The sequence below is a fragment of the Oryx dammah genome, unplaced genomic scaffold (genome assembly GCF_014754425.2).
Source record: "Oryx dammah isolate SB20612 unplaced genomic scaffold, SCBI_Odam_1.1 HiC_scaffold_27, whole genome shotgun sequence".
Lineage (NCBI taxonomy): Eukaryota > Metazoa > Chordata > Mammalia > Artiodactyla > Bovidae > Oryx > Oryx dammah.
In genome coordinates, this window is record NW_024070211.1 from 82,097,448 (window position 1) to 82,124,875 (window position 27,428).

At 37.3% G+C, this 27,428-nt stretch overlaps 1 protein-coding gene across 1 annotated transcript in view; it reads left to right on the plus strand.

Moving 5' to 3' along the window:
- The first annotated feature begins 344 nt into the window (after positions 1 to 344).
- Positions 345 to 27,428, plus strand: part of KYNU (kynureninase) — a 117,716-nt gene continuing 90,632 nt past the window's right edge. Inside the window, exons 1-4 of the mRNA XM_040228225.1 lie at positions 345 to 493; positions 3,615 to 3,616; positions 9,503 to 9,683; positions 23,764 to 23,884. Of these exons, the coding sequence (XP_040084159.1) occupies positions 9,515 to 9,683; positions 23,764 to 23,884 (290 nt within the window). The 5' untranslated portion in view covers positions 345 to 493; positions 3,615 to 3,616; positions 9,503 to 9,514. The remainder of the gene's footprint in view (positions 494 to 3,614; positions 3,617 to 9,502; positions 9,684 to 23,763; positions 23,885 to 27,428) is intronic.

Below are 27,428 nucleotides of genomic sequence, written 5' to 3' on the forward strand. Positions count from 1 at the left end.
AAATAACTTCTCCAGTCCTTAGTGCATTTCATAGCCCAAAGCAAGGAGGAATGTAAATCTGGAAATTTAGTTTCTGGACAAACTAATTGGTTCAGCTCACACACAAAAGAGGATAATCCATTTACTCTACAAGATTATTATAGGATATGGTTCACATTCCCAAAGATCTTAGTGAACAAGAAAGTGTTTACCTAAGTCTAAAGGGCAGAGCTTCATAGAGGACAGTGCCCTAGGCAGAGCCCCTAGTGTTTGAAATACAGAGCAGGAGCAATTTTGTTTACATGTCTGTCAGTGACTGATGATTAACCGTCAGAATACACAAGAGTGGGAAGAACTAAAATTAGCTCACAAATTCCCCATAGGGTGGAGTCTGAGCAGAAGTGATTTGACTTTCTCACTCAGAAGTCTAGCCTATATTTGTAAGCTATTCTTGAGAGGTTTCATTTTGCTGAAGAGAGACACTGGGAGCTGTGGACCCCACAGGAATCCTAATGTAAGTTCTGAGACATTGATATACTCTACACAAATATACATTCAATGATTTTTCTAAAGGGATATTCTCTCTGCTAGAATTCTTGTCATAATGCTTTAGCAGTTTCTTCTGCTAGATTCTTCTCTTTTTTTTTCCTCCAAATTATTTTCATAAAACTAGTGCATCATTCTAAGAATCTTTACCATTAAAGACCCTTTAACCCTGTGGGTTAAATGAAGAGATTAAAATATATATATTATAAAAGTATACAGTATACTTTTATATACTAGTATAAAAAGTATCAAAGTCAATAGTACCCTGCGATTCATCTACTATAAGATAGTTATAGTTGAATAAGTTAATCTTGAGGTTGTGTGGATACTCGCTCAGTCGTGTCCCACTTTTTTGCGACTCTATGGACTGTAGTCTGCCAGGCTCTAGGCAAGGAATTCTCTAGGCAAGAATACTGGAGTGGATTGCCATTTCTTGAGTTCAAATGGTAAGATTAGATGAAAATTCAGATCCTAAAGTAAGCTTTATAGATCCTATATTTTCCGGGGACTCTATTTGTCTTATGTTGCTATTATATTCAATTTTATTTAGAGAAGTAAAAATGTCTGTTTCCGGAATAAGGTTTCTTCCTCTTTCACTTTGTGAAATGTTTGCCTAAGAATGGAAAGTTGAAATATTTTTTTCTATGTAGTTAAAAGAGTTTGCTTATTTCTTTCCTGTTTTTATTTTGAGAAGGGAGAGGTATTTTTTAGGTAGTAATATTGGACCAAATGCCTTGAATTTATTAATCTGAAACTCAGCATGTAATTCATATAAGCTTAAAGTGTGCAACTGTGTCAGTGATGTTTCTTCATTCCTCAGACAACAATACATTTAAAGAACATTGTTCTGTGCACATATATTAAATAGTACTCTCTTTCTCAAGCTACACACTTTCTTTATAATTTGCTTTGCCAGGTTCTAAACTTCTAACTCATGTGAATAATTTGCTTATTTCAGGCATGAAATCTGAAACTGTGTAAAGATTAACCACTGGGTGAGGTGAAAGTCCCTCAGTCATGTTTGACTCTTTGTAACCCCATGTACTATACAGCTCATGGGATTCTCCAAGCCAGTATACTGGAGTAGGTAGCCTTTCCCTCTCCAGGGGATCTTCCCAACCCAGGGATCGACTGTCACTTATTTAACTATTTAATTTGCTAACTAGTTAATTTATTTAATTATCTAACCTGAGAACTTGTGGGTAACTAGGAAATCTTGAATTCCATGATTCCACAAAAATGTGTTTATAACTATAGAAGTTTCTTCTTTAAAATTTTAGCTGTCTAAATAAAATTGAAAACACAATTTACAAAATTTCCACTGAGGGTAAATGGCAATTTCCACCACAAGGTATTAATATGAAAAAAAATATTATGAGACTTTTATCTTTTTATAAAGAAATTTACTTATTTGATCCTACCTATGATCTTCTTGAAGTAGAATTAAAGACAGTTTTATATAAACTGCAGCATGGAAATTTTAGGTGACTTGCCTAAGACCATCTGTGTATATATCCACTTTTTAAATAAAATTAGCTCTAAATATATGAAATATAAAAAATTTGAAAGTTTTAAATTTGCCTTGAATTGCTTTATTTCACTATCAGAGCATGTCAGTTTACAAGCAAATAGTAAACCTAAACAAGGCATAACATCTGGTTTGTGAAGTACTAACTGACTTAGTGGCAAGGTGAGTGCAGAATTTAGCAGGAATCATTTATGATGAGTTAATAAATTGCTTTCTTAGAGTGAGGGTACTGTGAATTTATTTACTCCTGTTGGGGGCTGTTGGCAGGGTGGCACCCTGAGTGCTCTTCTGGAAAGAGTATTTCACCATCAAGTATCTTACTACCAGGGCAGGTGAGGTTTTGCTACTCAGGCTCTGACAGGTTCAGAAGCAGGCGTGGACTTCAACCTTGCCCTCACTAGGACTGAAAGGATTGATTAAAAAGAGTAGATGGATTTATAGCCTGTGGGGCTTTGCAGAGTGAATACAGGGGTTTAAGAAAAGAAAGGAATGAGCCAAAGAAACACTGCAAAAAGAATAAAAAAATTAGATGGAAGAAATGAAAGGTTCAAGCCTTGTGTCAGGAATTCTTCTCTGCACATTCCACCCACATGCCCTGTCAATGACAGGGCATTGACTCAGTTCCTCAGGCAAAGTGCAGTCCCAGATTTTGAGCTCTGTTATGGTTCTCTTTCATTTTTTTGTTTCTACTCTATTGATTCCAGAGTTTGGTCTTAAAATAGGGGAAAAAATGACTCTAATCCCTCAGAACTGGTATAGGGATGAAACAAGAAGCAAATATAAAGAGGCCCATGAGTTAATATTAATATCTTTTTTGTTAAAGAAAGTCAAATTTTACAGGGGATATGACAAAAAAAAATGAATATATGTTTGTCTCAGTTCGGTTCAGTTCCGTTCAGTTGCTCAATCGTGTCCGACTCTTTGTGACCCCATGAACTGCAGCATGCCAGGCCTCCCTGTCCATCACCAACTCCCAGAGTTCACCCAAACTCATAACCCATTGGAGTTTAGGGTCAGCCCTGAGGAATTCACAAAGTGCTGACTCTCCAAAGGAAATCATGCAGAGTCCCACTGAAAAATATCTTTTTAAAATCACTTCCCCTGTGGTTGAAATGAGAAGGGTATTCCTAAAGTAACAGTCATTAATCCTGTCAAATAATTCACCAAACTTATTCAATTGCCAGTTTAAGGGATTACTCTATTTTAAAGGCACTGATCAGGAATGGGATGGCTGCAAAGATAAAGTACATGAGATTCAGTCCCCCGACTAAAATATAGTTCAGTACAATAGACCAGCAATTCAATCAAGCTATCGTAAGTAGCAAGCTTATAGTAAAGACATACTCAGTAGACAGAAAAACAGCTCATGGGATTCTTGGAACAGCCAAGAAGACAACTTCCCAGGCCTTGTAAATAGTATGTTGCACAGAAAGATTCAATTACTTCCTGATTGGCTTGGCTTGTCACCTTTTTAGGAGCCATAGCTATTTTATCTCTTGCCATCCATGTAACTAAGTGATTCTTACTTGCCTTTGAAGTCACTTCATGTTTTAACAATCAGTGGTTCAGTTTGACTCTGACAATACTCCTTCCAAACCCTACCATTTTATTGCTTCTCTCTCTTAAATTTGTGCTTGTTTCTAACTGAATGAATAGCTATATCTCACAGCTCAGATTCCTGAAAGAACTGGATTATATACTCAGCTAAACACCGTCAGGACTGTTGGGCTAGAGCTTTTATGAGCAAGTCACTCACAGACCAATGATAAAATAGTGCATTGTCTTTAGTGCACCAAGTGTCCAGGAAAAGTCTGATCTGCTATGACTAGGCAATTGATAATGCCAAGAAGCAGTGCTATTTAAAAGGCAGGTTCCTTCATCAGAAAAGTATAGATAGAAATGCAGATAAAATCAAGTTGTAGGCATGGCATACATGTTTTTCCCATACATACATATGTATCTAAATAACTACAGTAAGTAGCAGAATGTATTATTATAAGGGCTGTGCTCACAAGTGTTACAGGTATTCAGAGGGGGGAAAAACTACTTTTAGCTCAGATAACATGATGGAACTCATGAAAAACAATGACATCTGAGCTAGGGCTAGAAGAGTGACCAGCATTTGAATATGTAAAAGGAAAAGTAGAATATTTTAGGCAAAGGGATGTTAAAATCATAGAGATAGAAAGTTTTATGAAGATGACAACTAATTTAATATGGTGTCCATCCATCCATCATGTGCTCAGTCATGTCTGACTCTTTGCAATGTTATGGACTGGAACCCTCCACACTCCTCTGTCCATGGGATTTTTCCAGGCAAGAATACTGAGTGGATTGGGATCTTCCCAGTCCATGGATTGAACCCCCAACTTCTGCATCTTCTGCACTGCAGATGGATTCTTTACACCTTGAACCATGGAGGAAGCCCTAGACTGTGTGTATGCATGTGCTCAGTTGTGTCCAACTCCTTGCAACCCCATGGACTTTAACCCACCAGGCTCCTCTGTTCTTGAAAGTTTCCAGGCTAGAATACTGGAATGGGTTGCTATGCACTCCTGTAGGTGATCTTCCTGACTCAGGGATCAAACCTGTGTCTCTTGCTTGCTTCTCCTGCATTAGCAGGCAGATTTTTTACCACTGTGCCACCTGGGAAGCCCCAATTTAGTATGGTCAGGTATTAAAAGAACCAAAAACATTAATAACAAAATCAATTAACATTCTTATAAAAGCATGGATCAGAGCAGTTGAAAACTACAACAAGCACCAAAGCCAAAAAACATACACATTTAAAGCTCAGTATTCTTACCTTTGAATATAAAGGATGGCTCATCAGGGGAAATCCCTGGCAACTGAGAAAGGAAGAGTTCAAACAAATAAGCAGGAGAATTTAAGTACAGAGTACAGGAGGTATGTCTACTTAGCTGGCATTGTAAAACATTGAGATATGCAACTCTTAATTGCCTAACACTGTATGTTGGGTGGGGTGGCAGGAGAGAGAGTGAGGAATAGGAGAAAGATGATTGAACTGCAATCTGTTAGTTTCCATTGATTCATAAGAGTTCTAAACTTTATGTATTGTCTATGAGTTGAAAAGTATCAAACTTATATCTCACGATTCAATTTTCTCATGAGCTACAGACTCAAACATCCAATGCTTGACATTTCTACCTGGGATTCTTAATCATTTCAAACTTAACATGTCCTAAACATAACTCTGATTTTCCTCCTGAATTTGTTTCTTTCCTAGGTATTTCTTATTTCATCACTTTGAATATATTCACTCAGATCCCAAAGCTAAAGGTCGCTCCCTTTCCTGTCCTCGCCAGAGACTTTCTTTACTTTTCTCTCCAAAATATACCGTAAATCCAAACACTTCTTTTCCCCTCACCACATTTAATTTACTATCATTTTCCCCCTGAACTACTAAAATAATCTCTTTTTCACTCTTATAACTCATTAAAAGCAGAAAAATGCTTTTTATTTAAAGTTATATAACTCTGCTATTCAAGACGCTCCAGTGGTTTCCCACTAAATATAGCAAAACAGCCAAACTCCTTCCTGGCCTTCAGAGTCATCATGATAAACTATCACCTCCCCCTCTCTTACATTATAGTCTTCCCTTCTCTCTGCTTCCATGAGTTGAACAACCAAAACCTGTCTACACTTCAGGACCTTTGGACATTTCATCATCTTCTTCCAGGTCTAGGTCTTCTTCACATGTCTGAATTTCTAACAGGATTCAGAAATTCTCCTATGTCCTTACCTAGGAGAGATGCACTTGAACCACCTGCTAAGGTAGCAATTCCATGCTCCAGTGACTCTATTCCATTCTCTGCTATCTCTACTCATAGCTTTTGAAACTATATAAAGTTATATTAATTTATTTATTTTTCCCTTCTTGCACTAAAAATTGAACTCAACAAAAGTCACTATTTATATACTTTGTTAGATGCTGCTGTTCTATAGTACTTGGGGCTATAGTACAGGTGCTTAATAAATATCTGTTGAAGGAGTAAAAAAAAATTAAATACTGTATACATGGGGTCAACAATAGTATAAGTATTAAATAAAACTAGCTTGAGAAAATTTCTTGACACCCACCAGCCTCTAACTGCAGAGAGTGTTCTAGCAGGTTCCTAGATGTGTGTGTTAAATTAGATGCCAACTGCTCAAGCTGGAGTTTAAATATAAGCAGATGAGCCTCCTTGACTAAGTCTAAGCACAATTGGCTGCCTTTGAGCCAGGTTCTGGGACAGATAAGTTTGAGCACCCAAGCCCATTAAGAGCTTACTCAGGCTTCTACTCTTTTGTGCCTTGGGACTTCAGCCCTATTGGTTTTCACAATTTTATGTTTTGGGGGCTTATCTCTTAAATACATGTCTTAAAATTTGAAGTATCTGATGTGGGAGCAAAACCCTTTGCATCTCAGGGAGAAGATCCAGGGTTTGATTTCCTTCAGAAGGTAGGTCACCACACAGGCAAGAGGGGATGTTAAGGCCAGACTGTATCCTAGCCTCTTCTACTCACTTCAGTGCCGGGGTCCAACCCCAGTGGATCCAGGGTGATTCGAAGGTGGGGGGACAGCATCGGCATCTTTGGAAAAATACATATTTAATTACAGATATATAGAGAGATTAGAAATGGATAGTGTAGTAGGAGAATTAGTGGAGAAAAGGAGGCTGAATCTAGATGGGAATTCAGTCAGAGAAATGGGAGCAAGAAAGAAGCGACATGGGGGAATCACTCTTTCCAGAAACTGATCTGATTTCTTTATTTTGGGGTTTGCTTATATACCTTTTGTTACACATAGGGATGAATACAGAGTCACGCGGGGGTCAGCAGTCCTGACCTTTATCAAAATCAGGTGCTTCACATAAATGTATAAAAAAAAGGTCTTAGGGATATTACATCATCTTCTGGCCATGAGTGAGACCTGCTGACATTTTATGATCCTTTCTTTCTGATAACCAAAAACTTATTTTTTCCACGGGTGTTTTTTCTTAAACCAGGCACCACCCTCCAAATAAAGTTACATTCCTATAGGGTGAGGGTGTAGTGAGTTACAATCAAGAAAGGAATTTATTTAACCCAAGGTTAACAGGATTAATCTTAAAGGTTAATACTTATTTCTCCTATATGCTTAAAGGTTAATACTTATTTCTCCTATATGTTAGTTATATTCATTATAAAGGCAGGGAATATGGAGATTTAGCAGCAAACATCAGCCCAACAAATGAAAATCCTTTCATCAATGCTCCCCTTAAGATCTATTTAGTCTTAAGATAGTGATAAAGTTACATTTTTACATGGCAAGGACACAGGGATTTATAATAAAGTACAGTGATCTATTACAAAAGAGAAAATTCATTAACTCAAAAAGTCTAGTATTGCTAACCTTAAAAACTACTATATTTCCTTTTCTATATTCCAAATACATTGATTAATATATTCCCAGGTGCCTAAGGATATGGAGGCTTGGTGGCAATGATTGACTCCACAATGAGAAAAGCCCTATGCTAATTAAGACTCTCAAAATACTCCAAAACTCTCTGTGCTGTTTATGGTTCCTGTCACACAAGCTAGTCTGTCAGCAGAGAGGTTTGACCTAAGACACCCTTGTCACACCCAGGACAGGGAATTAGCAGCAATTATTGACACAACAAATGAAAAACCCTTCACCAATATAATTCCACTATACTAATAATTTCTAACTCCCCCAAAGAATTTGCCTTTAGTAAGTCTAAAACATCTCATGCCTCTCAGATTGGGAGGCTGTAAACAATCACGTGTGGCCTGATGAACATATACAGGCGGGCTAGATAGACTTTAGAGGAGTCCCTAAGCTGAAACACTCTTGTCACGCCCAAGAATTTTTATTGCCTTGGAGCTGCAAGTTAACTCTTTCTCCGAGAGAAATGGTTATGGGGGAGAGCCCCCCATAAAGTCAGAGGTGTAGGTGAGAGCATAAAACAGACTCTGGTTTTGGGGTAGATGCTCGGGAACAGGGGGTTTCCTGAGGCTTGATCACGCCTTTGCGTATGCCAAGCCTCTTTCCTCATGACCTTTGCCATGGGCGGAGTTCTGGCTGGCCCCCGGCGCTTCAGTGTGGTTTTCTCTTTGTTTTTCCAATGTGTATTTGATGCTCAGCCAATCTTTACATTTTTTGTTCAGAGGACATTGCTGCCTATGTGGCTCTAGACTCTGTGTCCATGGGGGTGGATGAGTTCAGTATATACCTGCACTGCCATCTGAACTGGATGCCTGTACAATTCTTGCTCAATTAAAAAAAAAAAAAAACTTTAATTTTCAGAAATATAAATATTTTTGAAAAAAGAAATAGAAATCTCCATTGCCATTGCCATTTATCCCTTTCAGAAATTTAAGTTTTCTTTCCAAAAATGCAGGAAGTGTGAGATGATGATTAAATGAAACAGGATGTGGTTTCAAGTAACACCAGAGGTCCCTGTTTTGTTCAAGGATGGCCTATATGATTGTGAAAGAGGAGAAATATTTCATTATCAGCAGTTCGTAGATCTCATTGGTCTTCATATGGGAAAAATATCACTAACATTATTTAAAATATTTAAATTTTTTCATTGATGTTGTTTTTATTCACAGTAAATAATTTGCTAGGGTTCTATTGTATATATGTCACTATTTTAAAAACAATGATACAAAAGTTATTGGGGATGGGAGAGTTGAGGAGAGCTAGAGAAAAGGAAGATGAGCTCAGTGGAGCATTGCTCTTCTACACTTTCCAAAAAAGCCTCTTTACTCTCACCTCCTAGTGAGATACCTAAAGAAATGATGCCGACATTATATATGTTTGAAAATCATTAATTGGGATCATTTCTCAGAAAATAAAAATGGAAATAGCTAACATTTATCGAAAGCTGACCTTGTCTTGCGCATCATTACCTAATTCAGCTTTTTCAAATCCATAAGTTACTATTCTAAAGGAGATCAGCCCTGGGTATTCTTTGGAAGCAATGATGCTAAAGCTGAAACTCCAGTACTTTGGCCACCTCACGCCAAGAGTTGACTTATTGGAAAAGACTCTGATGCTGGGAGGGATTGGGGGCAGGAGGAAAAGGGAACGACAGAAGATGAGATGGCTGGATGGCATCACCGACTCCAGGGACGTGAGTTTGAGTGAACACTTGGAGATGGTGATGGACAAGGAGGCCTGGCATGTTGTGGTTCACGGGGTCACAGAGTCGGACACGACTGAGTGTCTGAACTGAACTGAAGTTACGATTATTTTCATTACATAAGAAAAATTCAGGCACGGGTTTGAATTCCAATTGTTAGTTATATCATTTGTGAGGTTGGGAAGACTAGAAACTTAGTTAAAACAAAAGGTGTTTTACCTAAAAGGCTAATTTTCTACTGAAGAAAAATGACGGTGGCTTGATTATTTTTAATTTTTTTTTTCAAATGTATTTTTAGAGGAGAACCTGAATGGAGCCTTCACCTCCGGAGTTACCAGCTGATACTTTGCAACGCATTGCATCTGAACTTAGATGTCACCCAACAGATGAGAGAGTCGCTCTCTGCCTCGATGAAGAAGACAAGCTGAGGCACTTCAGGGAGTGTTTTTATATTCCCAAAATGCAGGATCTGCCTCCAAGTAAGAACATGGAAAGGGTTTTACTTTCCTTAATCAATTTGTTATTATTTTTTCTACTGAATCTTTGAAAATCATTGTTCTGTTACATAATAGAGCCATTGCAATCATGTCTGCAAACAGCAGGTTCCTGGTGGCATTAAATCAACCTGTCGGCCTAACTTAGTCACAGATCTTATATATTTCCTCTCCTCTGCTGAAAAGAAAAATACTTACAGTGTTATTATATTGTCATCTAGCTCTCTGAACAATAGAATGCCTGATTGAAAATTATAGCAGACGCATTTACTTGTTCTCTTACTCTTAGAGCTCAAAACAATTCCTTTTCAATACAGTATTAGAATATCTTTTATCTTCTGATACCTAGTTCATGACAGCACATTAGTCTAAGAGAGGATATTATTCTGGAACTTGGATATATTAGGAGGGATATTACATAGATATCAAACTTTGTGCTGTGGCATGTATAAGACTTACTTAATAAATAAATAAAATCAATGCCTAAGAAATGCATATTGCTTTTTAAAAACTTAATACTGAATCTGTTCTTGTTTTGGAAGAAGTTCTGTTTAAAAAAAGAAACTCTTATTTTGTAGGATGTTCTGTTTAAAAAAATAGGTAACAGTTTAAAAAAAATGAAACAATATTTTGTATTTGTCTTTGCTTCGTTTTGTGTCAATGAAAAAGGCTACCAGTTTGAATGGAACTGATCTACCAAATTGGATTTCACATAGTTTCTAATTCAGTCTAATTTCCTTTTTTCTTCAAATTAAGTGTGGCAGGTACAATTCTGGATACTTGTAATCCAAGAGCATTACCTAATATGATTTTAAAATGAGATTAGGTCACATAACTTTCCTATTTGGCTTACATTTCATTATGCAAATTGGGATGGCACCTTGTAGAATTATGGAAGGATACAATAAGAGGAGGGCTTCCCAGCTGGCTCAATGGTAAAGAATCTGCCTGCCCTGCAGGAGACACCAGAAATGCGGCTCAATCTCTGGGTCGGGAAGATCCCCTGGAGAAAGAAATGGCAACCCACTCCAGTACTCTTGCCTGAGAAACCCCATGGACAGAGGAGTCCTGGTGGGCTATAGTCCATGGGGTTGCAAGAGCTGGACAAGACTGAGTACACACACACATACACACACACACACACACATAATAAGAGGAGAATTTATTTCCATTTTAAAGTTGCTTACAATCAACTGAGGAAGACATTGATGAGACCAGATAAAATGGGATTGTAAGTGAAGAGATCTGAGATCATAGGAAAAAAAATCTTCTATGTCTTTCCGGAATCTAGAATGCAAGTGCATTTTGTTTTGAAACTTAAGGGATAAAAAGGAATATTAATGTGTGAAAATGATGAGATTAAGTCTAGGAATATCTTGTCATGATGGGAAGGCAAGGATATGGTAGCATACAGAACACAGTGTGGAAGTCCTTGAAAATTCCAAGGACCCACTTAAGACACATTAGATGGGGTGACCCTGTTGTCCCAATGCACTCTCCAGCCTCTGGGCTACCTGGGGCTTTAATGAGCCCCTATATGAGGGATGCTTCCCTGGTGGCTCAGAGGGTAAAGCGTCTGCCTGCAATGCAGGAGACCTGGGTTCGATCCCTGGGTTGGGAAGATCCCCTGGAGAAGGAAATGGCAACCCACTCCAGTATTCCTGCCTGGAGAATCCCATGGATGGAGGAACCTGGTAGGCTACAGTCCCACGGGGTCCCAGAGTCCGACATGACTGAGCGACTTCACTTTCACTTTCTTTCACTTAGATGAGGGATTACAGCAGAATCCTGGAGTGCCAGAGTTTATGATTGCCCTCCACACACAACCGAACTATAAATTGGGAATCAAGGCTCCAGAACTTTATGCTATTTATTACAAGTTCTAATTTTCTCGTGATTAAAAAAATATTTTGTTCCTTTTCATGAATGATAAGAAAAACAGACACAACAAAGTAAGCAAGCAACAAAGCCTTTCCAGTGAGGGTAGATAATGGTATCAGAGACAAGGAAGAATAAGAAAAGAAAATGGCCAGTGGTACATGGTAGCTGCAGCCGGGGCTGAGATTTCTTGGAAAATAATGCTAAATAATGGCTACATCTAGACACAATGGCTATTTCCTCATCATTGAAGGTGATACAATAGGAGTTTTTACTTCTTTGTTGTCTTTCTTTTCTTAAGATGTCTTTCTTCAATGTAATACCATTAGGGATTTGGGTTTTCAGGGACAAAAGTCTATTGAAATGAATGCACAGGCAGAAAGTTAAAATGCTATTTTGAATTCATCATTTTTTTCTGTTACTGAACTTAAGACTTATTAACTAACATAACTCTCATCCTCATGTTGAGTCACTTACTTTCAACAAACATTTATTAGTTACCTTTACACAGTCCCCTTCATGCCTTGAAACATGCTCACAGTGTTTATCCTGGGAGGCACTGTGGTCTGATTTTAATACAGATCAAGATAGGGCTCTTTTACTAAGCTTTGAGATAATTTAATCAGAAGCCAGATAAATATAGTAATGAATATGTAACCAGTTCATTATACTTAAAAGCTGACTCAAGTATCCTGATTATGGGTATCATATTTTTATAAATAGAAAATAACTTAAAAACTACAAACTTGGTTAAATTATTGTTGATTTTTAAAATATATATAAAGAAAGATGAATTGATTTAGTAAAAATTCAATCAATTTAAACAATTGATTTGTTAAAAAGTAGTTTTGAATGATACAAAGTTTTACTTCATTAACCCCAAGAGTTTTTCTAAATTAGTTATTGTCAAAGTGTGATCTGACCAGCATGTGAAGATCGCCAGGGAACTAACCAGAACTTGCCAGTTCTTGGTTACCACCCCAGAATTACTAAATCAGACACTCAGGAGAATCCAGTCATCTGCACTGGCTCACTTTGGGTTGTGTCACAGAGAGTTAGACTACTTAACTTCTGCTCTCATTATTCTCACTCTAGGAGTTCCTTACTGTCTAAAGTTTCATCCTTTCAACAAATACTTATTAAGTACTTAATCTGTTTGAGACACCATTCTCAAAACAGTTTATCAGTGGACTAAAGAGAAACATTATCACATTCCTGAATGTTTTATTCTAGCATGAGGAGACCTAATAAACAAAATTACAAACAATGTTAGGTGTTCTCTGTCAGGTAGTGCTCTAAGTGTTACAAGGGCTGGGAGGGTGGGAGGAGTTTCATTTTACTCAGGGGGCTCAGGGAAGGAAACACTGCTGAGATGATATTTGAACAGAGGTTAAGAATTAAGTGAAGAAGTGAAACTCAAGAATATGGAGGTGAAGAAAAGCCTGATGGCTCCTTCAGTTCGGCACTGCCAACCATCTTTAGTAAGTTAAATTTAAGCTATCTAAATAAGATCTACTCTTATTCTGACTTTGTCATATTTAGCACTGGTTACATAAAACTGACATAGAAAACTGTCATGCTTGAGTTTGTATCCAGGGCTTTCACATAACATAATGCAGGCTCTTCAGTTCAGCTATTGGTAGTCTCAGAACAGTGATGAGTAGGAGGTAACAGTAAACAAAATGAGGGAAAGTATGCTTTTCAACATAAACTGGAATGTTTTATTTAAGGACAGTTAACACCGTGTTAAACAAAGGCTTTATCCAGATATAAAAGACATGTAGTTAGGACTATGTGATTTTAATAAAGACTTCCCTGTAGCTCAAACAGTAAAGAATTTGCCTGTGATGCAGGAGACCAGGGTTCGATCCCTGGGTTGGGAAGATCCTCTGGAGAAGGGAATGGCAATCCACTCCAGTATTCTTGCCTGGAGAATTCCATGACAAAGAAGCCTGGCAGGTTATAGTTCGTGGGGTCGCAAAGAGTCGGACATGACTGAGCAACTAACACACACACACGTGATTTTAATAATGACTTAAATATCTAATATCCATAAGAAAAACAATGGAGTATCTCTTAATTAAAAGCTAAATTTTGTAGACGTGTTGAAGTTCTAGATGCAGTTGTATTCTGCATATTAGGGAGGAACAATTAAGACTTATTTGTATCCTTCTCTTTTCTTTTGTATTAGGCTATCTGCTCCCTAGAAATAGAGACTGATTTCTCTATGTATGAGTGGGTGTCATCTAGGCAGGCTCCAGTGGGAAGGCAGCCAATAAGGTCTTATCCTTTAGAGGGAAGAACATTTTGCAAGCTATATTTCAAATAATAGGAGCAGATAGGTTCAAAGAAGAAAAGTGTGTGTGTGTGCTCTCCCTTGAAGAAAGCTCCCAGAAGCAGGCTTATTACGTACCTACCTACCTGCCATGACCCCATCTATATGCAGAGAAGACTGAGCGTAAAATATGATTTTTATGCTTGTGTTACCAAATCAGGTTCATCTGCAGCATGACAAACACTGAGATGCTGAGATTTGTAGCAAGAAAAGGGTTGCTCATGAGAGAGTGAAGCAAGGAGCTGCTAAGTGCTGCTAAGTCACTTCAGTCGTGTCCGACTCTGTGCGACCCCATAGACGGCAGCCTACCAGGCTGCTCCGTCCATGGGATTCTCCAGGCAAGAACACTGGAGTGGGTTGCCATTGCCTTCTCCAATGCATGAAGGTGAAAAGTGAAAGTGAAGTCGCTCAGTCGTGTCCGACCCTCAGCGACCCCATGGACTGCAGCCTTCCAGGCTCCTCCGTCCATGGGATTTTCCAGGCAAGAGTACTGGAGTGGGGTGCCATTGCCTTCTCCAAAGCAAGGAGACAGGAGAGCAAATCTCAAATCCTCTTCCCTGAAGACGAAGGTTTGAGATACTATGAGATAAAGAAGCAGCGTAGGCTGAGGCATGGGGGAGGAGTGAAGAAAGGGAATTGGAGATAAGAAAAAGTGAGGTAATGATCCTGCAGAGGCACAGCTGAGCTACATTCTTCTTCGTGGGACACATGTTCAGAAAATGGTGAGCTTAACATAACCTGAGAGTGGACTTTTTGGCCCTCTGACATCAAAAGTTTACCTATCAGATGCTGCCACATGCCCAGTGATCTCAACCAGTTTTAATTGGTCTGAGCTCAAACTGGCCTGAGTTGACTCCAAGTTCCTGAATGAAAACTTGGGAAAACATATTGTTTCAGCTACATGCTGCTTAGAGGATACGCAAGTGTGTGTAAAAAAACAGTGAAAGCCAGCTTAATTGGTAAAGGCAGATTATAGCTTATTATTCATTAAGCAAGTTAGCATTTAGTGGATCTAACTGATGACTGCTCTGTTTCACTTAGAAGCCACAAGTTATTGTTTTGCTTTGTTTTTAATAAGAGGATTATGTCCAGGCCTTCTGAAATGTGACTATATAATAGACTGGCACATACATTATTAACAAATTGAAATACATAAAGATCATCAGTATAGTTCAGCCACTCAGTCGTGTCTGAATCTTTGAGACCCCATGGACTGCTGCACGCCATGCCTCCCTGTCCACCACCAACTCCCAGAGTTTACTCAAACTCATGTGCATTGTCGGTGATGCCATCCAACCATCTCATCCTCTGTTGTCCCCTTGTCTTCCCACTTTCAATCTTTCCCAGCCTCAGGGTCTTTTCAAATGAGTCAGTTCTTTGTATCAGGTGGCCAAAGGATTGGAATTTCAGCTTCAGCATCAGTCTTTCCAATGAATATTCAGAACTGATTTCCTTTAGGATGGACTGGTTGGATCTCCTTGTAGTCCAGGAACTCTCAAGAGTCTTCTCCAACACCACAGTTCAAAAGCATCGATTCTTCAGTGCTCAGCTTTCTTTATGTAAAGATCATAAGGATATGTATATATATATAATTCTTAAAAGTTAACCTTTCATGAATAGATTATAATAACTGGTATAAAGAGTATTACATCCACATATTTATGATTTTAAAATGACTATCTCTTCCAAAGACATAATATCTAATACTGGTATCTACCAACATATTTACAATTAAGATGTTGTTTGGCCTACTCTAATAATATTAGTTGGATGTTCTAAACACACTGAGTGTTCTTTTTGTGGACAGCATTATAGTAGAAAATTTATATATGTTGAAGACATAAAATTCTATTCAAAGACTCTAAAATAGTTACAACTAAAAATTTAAAACAGCTTCATTAGAATGCCAATAATTAATATATTAAGGGGGCATATTTCCTTTCAGGTAGCTGAACCTGGTGAAATATAGTAAAATTTAAATCACTTCAAAAGCACCTGACCTGGGAGGGCTACTTGTTGGCTTATTTTAACTACAGCAGTAAGTCTTGAAATATACTGAAAAAGGTAGCAGGCAGTGATAGTGAATAGGATCAAAAGACATTAGCTGAAGTGTGCATTCACTACTTGAGGCAACTAAATATAGGGAGTCTCCAGTAAGTGGCACTGCTACAGAAAAAAAGTACAAAAAAAGTAACCCATAAAGGAAAGATCTACTAATATAAAGGCACTAAAGCTAGATTAAGTTTTTCTCATCTTTATTTTCTCATTCCATTTACAAAATTAAATGTAGCAGCAGTGAGGAACAAGAACAAACTACAGTCAACATATTCCTCTGTTTCAAACCATACTTTTCTGAATTAGATCAACCCTGAGGTGGTAATGTAGAAAGCTTTGAATTGGAAGTGATGTTGAAATTTTGATTTATATTTAAGAAGGAAAAATGAAATTGGTTCTTGGATTAGGTTTGAGACATATGAATGAACTTAAAGGATATGCAGTTAAGGTCCAGAGTGCTGAACATTTTTGATGCACTGAAATTACTAAGAAGCAAACGAATATCCAGAATCATGAACTCTATATCAATCATATAACAACCTTTGTCAACAGATGAGATTTCCAGACAAATGAGGTGAGGCCTGTTTGTAGAAAGCTGAAACTCTTGAGTTCTTAGACTATTTGAAGTCAAGTGAACCTTCAAGGAGGATGTTATGGGTTGAATTGTATCCCTAAAAGTTTATGTGTCCTAACCCCAAGTACCACAGAAAGCTACCTTATTGGGAGATAGAGAATATATATGTAATCAGGCTAAAATGAGCTCAATAAGATGTACCCTAATACAATATGAAAGGGAATATCTGGAGGCCAATGGCGAGATATGCAAGAGAACTGTTGAGAAATTATGAAAATGTATGTCCAAATTGATATCTCCCTCTCAAAGAAAAGTAATATGAATGCATCATTTCCAAAATACATATTTTGGCAGAATACCAAATCTTCAGTATGCTAAGAAACTGTAAACACACAGAAAATATCCTGAAGAATAAAAATGACCAGTTTATGTCAAACTTGACTTTGGAAGAAAGAATAAATGCAATGAATATTTTCAGAAAAGGAACTCTTCCCAGACCATGAACATACCTGGATCTTATCCATTCTCATGATTTTATTTCAGAAGACTCTAGACTTGGACTTAAGCTATTAGGAAGCAGCAGAAAATTATCAGCAATGATCACCAAGACAATCAAGAATAATTGACATGACAATTGATAATTTAAAGATGGAAAGCAATGAGTCATGACTGAATCTGAGGTCCAGAAAATAATGAACATTCTGACCAAGGGACTTCTCTTGGCACAAATGAAGATCGGCTCCAGACATTCAGTGAACACACAATGGATCCTGTAACTGAAGAAAATTCAGAAGTTGATAACAATTTGGAAATCCTATGTTCAACATATTTCCTTTTTCCTTCAAGTATCAGTTCAGTTCAGTTCAGTCGCTTAGTCGTGTCTGACTCTTTGCAACCCCATGAACTGCAGCACGCCAGGCCTCCCTGTCCATCACCAACTCCCAGAGTCCACTCAAACCCATGTCCATTGAGTCGATGATGCCATCCAACCACCTCATCCTCTGTTGTCCCCTTTCCCTCCTGCCCTCAATCTTTCCCAGCATCAGGGTCTTTTCAAATGTGTCAGCTCTTCTCATCAGGTGGCCAAAGTATTGGAGAGTTTCAGCTTCAACATCAGTCCTTCCAATGAACACCCAGAACTGATCTCCTTTAGGATGGACTGGTTGGATCTCCTTGCAGTCCAAGGGACTCTCAAGAGTCTTCTTCAACACCACAATTCAAAAGCATCAGTTCTTTGGTGCTCACCTTTCTTTATAGTCAAACTCTGACATCCATACATGACCCTTCAAGTATGGTATGTGGAAGAGGTTCCTGGGCTGTAACAAAGAGTTAGAAATTGAAGGGAGTGTTTTCTTTGTGCAATTCTCTATTCTGGGATCTCTATTCTGTTCCATTGATACATGTCTGTGTTTGTTTAAAACCACATTGTTTTGATTACTGTAGTTTTATAAAGTAGTCTGAAGTCTGAGAGGGTGACACCCCCAGCTTTGTTTATTTTCTCAAGATTGCTGGCAATTTGGGGCCTTTCAGAATTTCATATGAAATTTAGGGCTATTTATTCTAGTTCTGTGAAAAAATTCATGGGTATTTTGATAGGCATTGGATTGAATATGAAGATTGCTTTGGGTAACACGGTCATTTTAACAACATTAATTCTTTCAGCTCAACTTCATGAGATAACTTTCCATTTATTTGCATCACCTTCAATTTCCTTCATTAATGTTTTCAGAGTATAGGTCTTTCCCTATTTTAGCTATTTATTTTTTTGTTTTCTGGGTGTTTTATTCTTTCTGATGTGATAAGTCATTGAGTATGAGTTTGGCTTAAATGGCCTTTATTATGTTGAGATATTGTCCCTCTATATCTGCTTTGATGAGAGTAGTTTTTTTTTTTTTAATCGTGTGTGGATATTGAATTTTGTGAAGTTTGTCCTGCATTTATTGAGATAATCATGAGATTTTTATCCTTCCTACTGTTAATGTGGTGCATCACATTGATTTGTGAATGCTGAGCCATCCTTGTGACTATGGAATAAACCCAACTTGATTATGGAGTATGATCATTTATATATAATATTAGATTCCATTTGCTAATATTTCATTGAGGACTTTTATATCTATAGTCATCAAAGATACCGATCTGCATTTTTTTGTTGTTGTTGCAGTTTTTGTTTTGTACTTTTTGTAGTCTGTTTAGTTTTTATATCAGGGCAATTGTGGACTCATAGAATGAATTTGAGAGTGTTCTTTTCAACTTTGGGGGATAGTTTGAGAAGGACAGGTGTTAGTTATCCTTTATATTTTTGCTAGAATTCCCTTGTGAAGCTGTCCTGTCCTGGACTTTTGTTTGCTGGGAGCTTTTGATTTGGTTTTGTTTTTTTCTATTACAAACTCATTTTATCTAATAATGATTGGTCTGTTCAAGTTGTCTATTTCTTCTTAATTCAGTTTTGTCAGGTTGTATGTTTCTAGAAATTAATACAGAACCCCACGACAGCCAAGAGCACCAAATTCCAATACCAAATTTTCTTGTCATTCTTCTGGCACAAGAGAAGCTGAGGCCCCCACAGCTTAAAGGTCTATGGGTCTTTGATGTTGTAAAGATCTTATGGGATTGGGCTGGAGAGTGGAATGTTATCTCATCATTCTTATTATAAAAGGTACTTTCTTGATACTCTATTGTACTTCTTTACCTAATGCCAATGGAATGCTCTTATGATGTCATTAGATGTGCTTTAAGACTTGAAAAAATGCAACCAAGTAAAAGGAAAATAAAGGAAAAGGGGGACCCACTTTCGGAAGACATGTGACAAAATACTTTACAATTCTGCTTTTCTTTCGTTAAGAACACATTTTAAAAATGATTTTCTAAATAACAATAACCCAATACTTCAGTTCAGTTCAGTTCAGTCACTCAGTGGTGTCTGTCTTTTTGTGACCCCATGGACTGCAGTATGCCAGGCCTCCCAGTCCATCAAGAACTCCCAGAGTTTACTCAAACTCATGTGCTTTGAGTCAGTGGTGTCATCTAAGCATCTCATCCTCTGTCGTCCCCTTTTCCTCCTGCCTTCAGTCTTTTGCATTATGAGGGTCTTTTCCAATGAGTCAATTCTTCACATCAGGTGCCCAAAAGACTGGAGTTTCAGCTTCAGCATCAGTTTTTCCAGTGATTATTCAGGACTAATTTCCTTTAGGAGAGACTGGTTGGATCTTCTTGCAGTCCAAGTGACTCTCAAGAGTCTTTTCCAACACCACAGTTCAAAAGCATTAATTCTTTGGTGCTTAGCTTTCTTTATAGTCCAACTCTCACATCCATCCATGACTACTGCAAAAACCATAGCTTTGACTAAATGGACCTTTGTTGGTAAAGTAATGTCTCTGCTTTTTAATATGCTGTCTAGGTTGGTCACAACTTTTCTTCCAAGCAGCAAGTGTCTTTTAATTTCATGGCTGCAGTCACCATCTGCAGTGATTTAGGAGCCCTCTGTCACTGTTTCCATTGTTTCCCCATCTATTCACTATGAAGTGATGGGACCGGATGCCATGATCTTAGTTTTCTGAACAATGAATTTTAAGCCAACTTTTTCACCATCCTCTTTCACTTTTATCAAGAGGCTCTTTATTTCTTCTTCACTTTCTGCAATAAGTGTGATGTCTTCTGCATATCTGAAGTTTTTGATATTTCTCCTGGAAATCTTGATTCTGGCTTGTGCTTCATCCAGTCCAGCATTTCTCATGATGTACTCTGCATATAAGTTAAATAAGCAGGGTGACAGTATACAGCCTTGACATGCTCCTTTCCCAATTTGGAACCAGTCTGTTGCTCCATGTCCAGTTCTAACTGTTGCTTCTTAAGTTGCATATAGATTTCTCAGGAGGCAGGTCAAACTACTGCACATTACATTCATCTCACACACTAGCAAAGTAATGCTCAAAATTCTCCATGCCAGGATCCAATAGTAAGTGAACTGTGAACTTCCAGATGTTCAAGCTGGATTCAGAAAAGGCAGAGGAACCAGAGATCAAATTGCCAACATCTATTGGATCATCAAAAAAGTGAGAGAGTTCTAGAAAAACATCTATTTCTGCTTTATTGACTATGCCAAACCCAATACTTAGTTGTCTATAAAAGCACCACTAAGAAAAAACAAACAAACAAAAAAAAGTGGGAGAATATATCTGGGTGGTTGCCTCCTCTTCCTGGGTTGTTGATAAGGCTGACACACACAGAACATGTTTAGTCCTTAAACTACTTTTAGAATGTTCAGTTGAAATCTAAGCCATGGTGCACTAACTGAAACTTCTGAATTCTGAATAAAATCATTCAAAATTTGTTCTCTAGATTGATAAAAAAAAACTGTTAGATTAATCCAATTTAAATGTATGAACAATATTTACATCTGTTTATTGGGACAGATTTCAGTTCAGTTCAGTCACTCAGTCATGTCTGACTCTTTGCAACCCCATGGACTGCAGCATGCCAGGCTTCCCTGTCCATTAGCAATTCCTGGAGCTTGTTCAAACTCATGTCCATTGAGTTGATAACGCCATCCAACCAGCTCATCCTCTGTGGCCCTCTTCTCTCTTGCCCTCAACTTTCCCAGCATCAAGGTCTTTTTTCAGAGAGTCAGCTCTTTGCCTCAGGTGGCCAAAAGATTGGAGATTCAGCTTCACCATCAGTCCTTCCAATAAATACTCAGGACTGATCTCCTTTAGGATGGAGTGGTCGGATTTCCTTGCAGTCCAAGGGACTCTCAAGAGTCTTCTCCAACACCACAGTTCAAAAGCATCAATTCTTCAGTGCCCAACCATCTTTATGGTTCAGATCTCATATCCACACATGACTATAGGAAAAACTATAGCTTTGACTATGTGGAAGTTTGTTGGCAAAGTAAAATCTCTGCTTTTTAATATTCTGTCTAGGTTTGTCAGAGCTTTTCTTCCAGGTAGCAAGCGTCTTTTAATTTCATGGCAGCAGTCAACATGTGCAGTGATTTTGGAGCCGAAGAAATTAAAGTCTCTCACTGATTTCATGGCTTCCCCATCTATTTCCCATGAAGTGATGGGACCAGATGCCATGATCTTAGTTTTGTGAATGTCTAGTTTTAAGCCAGCTTTTTCACTCTCCTCTTTCACTTTCATCAAGAGACTTTTTAGTTCCTCTTCACTTTCTGCCATAAAGATAGTGTCATCTGCATAGCTGAGGTGTTTTATATTTCTCCCAGTAATCTGGATTCCAGGTTATGCTTCATTCAGTTGGACCTTTCACATGATATACTCTGTATATAAGCTAAATAAGCAGGATGACTATATATAGCCTTGACATACTCTTCCCCGATTTGGACCAATCTGTTGTTCCATGTTCAGTTCTAAATGTTACTTCTTGACCAAGAAAAAGAAATGAAAAAAGGCAAAAATGGTTATCTGAGGAGCCCTTACAAATAGCTGAGAAAAGAAGAGAAGCAAAAAGGAAAGGAGGAAAAGAAAGCTATATCCATCTGAATGCAGAGTTTCAAAGAATATCAAGGAGCGATAAGAAAGCCTTCCTAAGTGATCAATGCAAATAGAGGAATAGAATGGGAAAATCTAGAGATCTCTTCAAGAAAATTAGAAATACAAAGATGCAAAGATGGGCACAATAAAGTATAGAAAATGTATGGACCTAACAGAAGCAGAAGAAACTAAGAAAAGGTGACAAGAATATATGGAAGAACTACACAAAAAAGATCTTAATGACCCAGATAACCATAATGGTGTGATCACTCACCTAGAATCAGACATCCTGGAGTAAGAAGTCAAGTGGGCCTTAGGCAGCATCACTATGAACAAAGCTGGTGGAGGTGATGGAATTCTAGTTGAGCTATTTCAATTCCTACAAGATGATACTGTGAAAGTGCTGCACTCAATATGCCAGCAAATTTGGAAACTCAGCAATGGCCACAGGACTGGAAAAGGTCAGTTTTCATTCTAATCCCAAAGAAAGGCAATGCCAAAGAATGCTCAAACTACCGCACAATTGCACTCATCTCACACGCTAGCAAAGTAATGCTCAAAATTCTCCAAGCTAGGCTTCAATAGTACATGAACTGAGAACTTCCAGATGTTCAAACTGGATTTTAAAAAGGCAGAGGAAGGAGAGATCAAATTGCCAACATCTGTTGGGTCATTGAAAAGGCAAGAGAATTCCAGAAAGAAACATGTGCTTCCTTGACTATGCTAAAGCCTTTGACTGTGTGGATCACAACAAACTGTGGAATATTCTTCAATAAATGGAAATATCAAACCACCTTACCTGCCTCGTGAGAAATCTGTATGCAGGTCAAGAAGCAACAGTTAGAACTGGACATGAAACAATGGACTGGTTCCAATTTGAGAAAGAGTCAGACTTAAGAGATGCCAATGAAAAACAGAGACAGTATCTATAAAGGCTGTCAGGTCGAATTAAATGGTGGCCTTTAAAAAGTCAGCAAAATTTTAAGTAATCTAAATAAAGAGAAGAATACAACCAAATTATTCCAGTAAAATTTTAGCAGAAGTTTAATCTTTCTTTCAATAGAATTAAGATAAAACTTAGAAGAACACAATTATAAACTTGTGCATTTCTAGAAAATACTTTAACCATATGGACTGATTTGCTGCTGAAATTATATTTATTGCAACCAAGGTAGAATTAAAAATTAGTATAGCTCTCATTTATTTGAATAAGAAGTAAATAAAGAAAAGAGCCTTTGCCTAAACATGTATGCATAGAGAGAGAATAAAAATGTACACATTTAATATATCCACTTCATATATATCGAAAATCATTAAATTGTTTCTATATGCTGCAACACCAGTTAATGCAGAATGTCATTACTTGTCAAATTCTTGTAACCTTCTACTATAACTAGATAGGCTGATATAATTTCTGTAAAAATTCTTGTTTTAACTTTTTTCTATTGGCTATTTATTATTGGAAGTACTTGTTCATCTAGATTTCTTCGTGGAGCATAATACATATGACAGATCTAAACAGAAGCATTTAAATATTTAAATTATATTTTAAAATATAGATGTAAAATATTATTTTTAAGAGAACCTGATGCTATACTTGGAAGGAATTGTAAGATATTTCTCATCCTTCTTGGAGTTAAGTACATTTTTTGTTTGTAGTGGGTAAACAATGCCAAATGGACTAATGTTAATTAATTGAATAGTATTTTTTTCATTTTTCTTCTATTTCAGTTGATTTATCTTTAGTGAATAAGGATGAAGAAGCTATCTATTTCTCGGGAAATTCTCTTGGCCTTCAACCAAAAATGGTTAAAACATACCTGGAAGAGGAACTAGATAAATGGGCCAAAATGTAAGTATTATTTCAAAAGCTAACAATCAACATCTCATACAAGAATTGTAAAAATCACTCTAGACTGTCTAATATTTGAAAAGTTGTAAAGCAGAATCTTAGAATATTAGAGCAGAGAGGAACCAGAGGGATTGTGTTCAATGAGTGATAAAATATTCTCATTTTATGGACAAAGTAACTGAGGATCAATAAATAAGGTCATGTGGCAAATTAGTGGTAGAATCAATAGTAAAGCTTTTAAAATATTCTAAAAATTAAGCTCCTCCTCTGAATTGGCACATCTATGTCATAAGCAATTATTTTATTTTTTTAAATTACTAACAAGGGAGTTAATATTTAGGATTCAGTTTAGTGTTTTCATGATTAGTTCTTGGCTAAACTCTAGCACACCAATTTTTATAAATAAGAAAATAAAAATTGTTGAGGGGGGACAAGAGGTTGAGTGAAACAGAAGGTACTTCCCTCACCAAACTGAACTTGATTATTGAGAAGATGCGTATCCCTGTTGGCTCAGATGGTAAAGATTCATGCCTATGCCTGCAATGCAGGAGACCCTAGTTCAATTACTGGGTTGGGAAGATTCCCTGGAGAAGGGCATGGCAACTCATTCCAGTATTCATGCCTGGGGAATCCCATGGCCAGAGGAGCCTCGCGGGCTACAGTCCATGGAGTTGCAAAAGAGTTGGACATGATTAAACAACTAAAATTTTCATTGAGTAGATGCTCCATTGGGGCTTAGTTTAGCAGGTTCACTAACTGTGTAGGAACCTTACATCAGGATTCATGTTTTTCTCCATTTTTCTGTTCTGCTTTTACTCTTCTGCTTATGAAACCCTCCATACTCTCTACTTACCTCAATTCTCACCTCTTAAATATCAACCTTCTCAACCACTCATTACCCCTTGCTGAATATCTAGTGTATTAGTAATCACCGCTCCACAATAGGTGGTTTAGTGGTATCTACTTACATTAGTTTCATAGTTTTAGCTATATTATAAATCCCTTAAGGAAAATAACTTAATCTTATGTACTTAATCTTATCCTTCCCTAATAATTACTGACAGCTAAAACTGGAATTTTTTTAAATATCTAACTATTTAAATATTTATATTATTTGAATATTAAAAATAGTATAAGTATTTAAAAATATTTTTGGTTCTTAGAATCTGAAAAAAAGGATGAGGGGGAAGCTAAACTTAAAGCACAAGGGAAAAAATGAAATTCAGGAATATGAAACCATACCAGATAAGAATTCTGAACAAGATATTTAGTTCTCATAGAAACCCAGAATGACTTTTCCAGCTTTCTATATTCTTCAGGCCAGTGGTCTTTTCTATTGGGAGCAAAACCTCTTCTTTAAAGTTAAGTTTAAACTGACTGTGCCAATGATTACTACCATGGCTATTAGATAACACTGCAGAGTTCTTAATTTTAGTAGTTAAGAATGTAAGTTCACAACTCAGTGCAAGAATAATAGAGTTTTACACAATTTATTAGGTCTATTATAATTTTATTTGCATAACATTTATGCATACTTTGAAAAGTAAATATCACTACATTTGGAAGCATTCTGCACTGGCAGGCTTTGATATTTTAAAATATGAGGGTCATAGTTAATAAAAATGGTTAATATTCATTTTTGGCCTAAATGTAAAATATAGCAGATAATTAGATTGAACTTGAGATTTGGAGAGTGTCTTTGCCTGTTAGATATTTGTTCAGCAAACTGCGCATTTTTATCCTTCATGTATATTCTAAAATATGCTGCTCTGCTATCCTATTTGTATCCTTTCAATTATCCTACTTTATTAAAAGACTGGTTGATTATTCTCAAAACTTTTACTCCAGTTATGTTCAGGCAGAGGTGTCACGACAGGCTGCCTCTCTGTCATAATATCCTCCTATTGTTGCTACCTTTCAATTTTATATTTTACATTGTGACAACAGAAACTTACATACTCTTAACCCCCCCTACCAATTTTTCATCAGACAGACGATTTAGCAAGGAAATATGTTGTAATGCTTCAAGCACTGTAAACTGAACTTTAAAAAGACTTCTTCTGAGTAAAAGATTAGAAAACTAGCTGGTTTTATTTAGTCTTTTTGTTGTAAACTATGGTGTCCCAGTCAACATCATGGTACTGCCAGTCCAGCGATATCAGTAGTATTTGAGGTTCATGAATACTGTCTTGTTTCCTTCCATCCCACCCCCAATCTTTAATCTCGAATGGGTTTTTTCATTCATTTTTTTGCTCCTAAATATTTAGCCTAAAACTCCACTCTAGCCTTTTCAGCTAATGTTGTGTTGAAAGGAAAACTTTTCCTCTATCAACTTACCTTCTAGTGGTTGGGGGCCTGAGGATTAATTGACAACAGATAGATTAGCTTTCCAGGTGGTACTAGTGGTAAAGAATCTGCCTGACAATGCAGGGGACACAAGAGACACAAGATACATGTTCAATCCCTGGGTCAGGAAGATCCTTGGAGTAGAAAATGATAACCAACTCCAGTATTCTTGCCTGGAGAATCCCACGGAGAGAAGAGCCTAGCAGGCTACAGTCCATGGGGTCACAAAGAATTGGACATCATGCAGCAGGTACACACACACAGAGATTAGCAGGAGAAAACTTTATTTTACATGTGTACAGAAACATACTACAGTGATTCACTTACCAGCCAGAGTAAGGGATTATAACCAATTTAACAAAAAGGGGGGAGTTTTAGGCTTTAGTAGGAAAGTATGGTCGGCTCACCTGGGCTTTTCTATCTTGTTAATAACCAGCAGAATCTTTCCTGCTTGGGAGCTCCCCAAGAGAAAGACTGAGGGAAAGTAAATGTGTAACTCCTAGTGCTAAGGGCCATTCTTCTCTGATGGTAGGTCAGTGGTGGTAGTATTTTCAGGAGACTTTCTTAAGTTGGGACAATGTTTCTTTCTTAGGTCAAACTTTCTTTTTTTTTTTTTTTTTAAAAAAGCTTTTTTTTTTTTTTTTTTCCCAAATATGCTTTTAAAGTAATCTTCCTGCCACTCTGGTGGAACATTGTTTCCTTCACTTGCCTTTCTAACTATTGCCTCTGTTTTTGTACTAAATTTCCCTTGAATATGTTTGGTTTGCCTCTAGATCTGGAGCCACTCATTACTGTAGTGAGTATTATCTGGTTATCTGCTCTTCTTCATCTCCTCCAACCCTAATTCTGCCCTACTTCTCCACAGATATCCAAACCAAGACAGTGCCCACCCCCATTCCTGACCAGTGAGAGATTTTGAGAACTGAGTCAAAGAGCTACACAGTCACTAAATAATGTACCTTAAAATTATTTGCTTAACAGAGTAAAATAATATTAAAAATTTATAATCTTAACAGTAACTGAGAAATTTGAGTGGTCTAAGTGAAATATTGCCTTGGGATATTGATATCAAATCTCAATCCAAATCTCATCCATGACCTATAACATAGGAAATGCCATTTGACTTATGTTTTTTATCTTCTAAGTCATCATCTTTAATGGAATATTATAAACATGTGACCTACTTATCTATAAAATA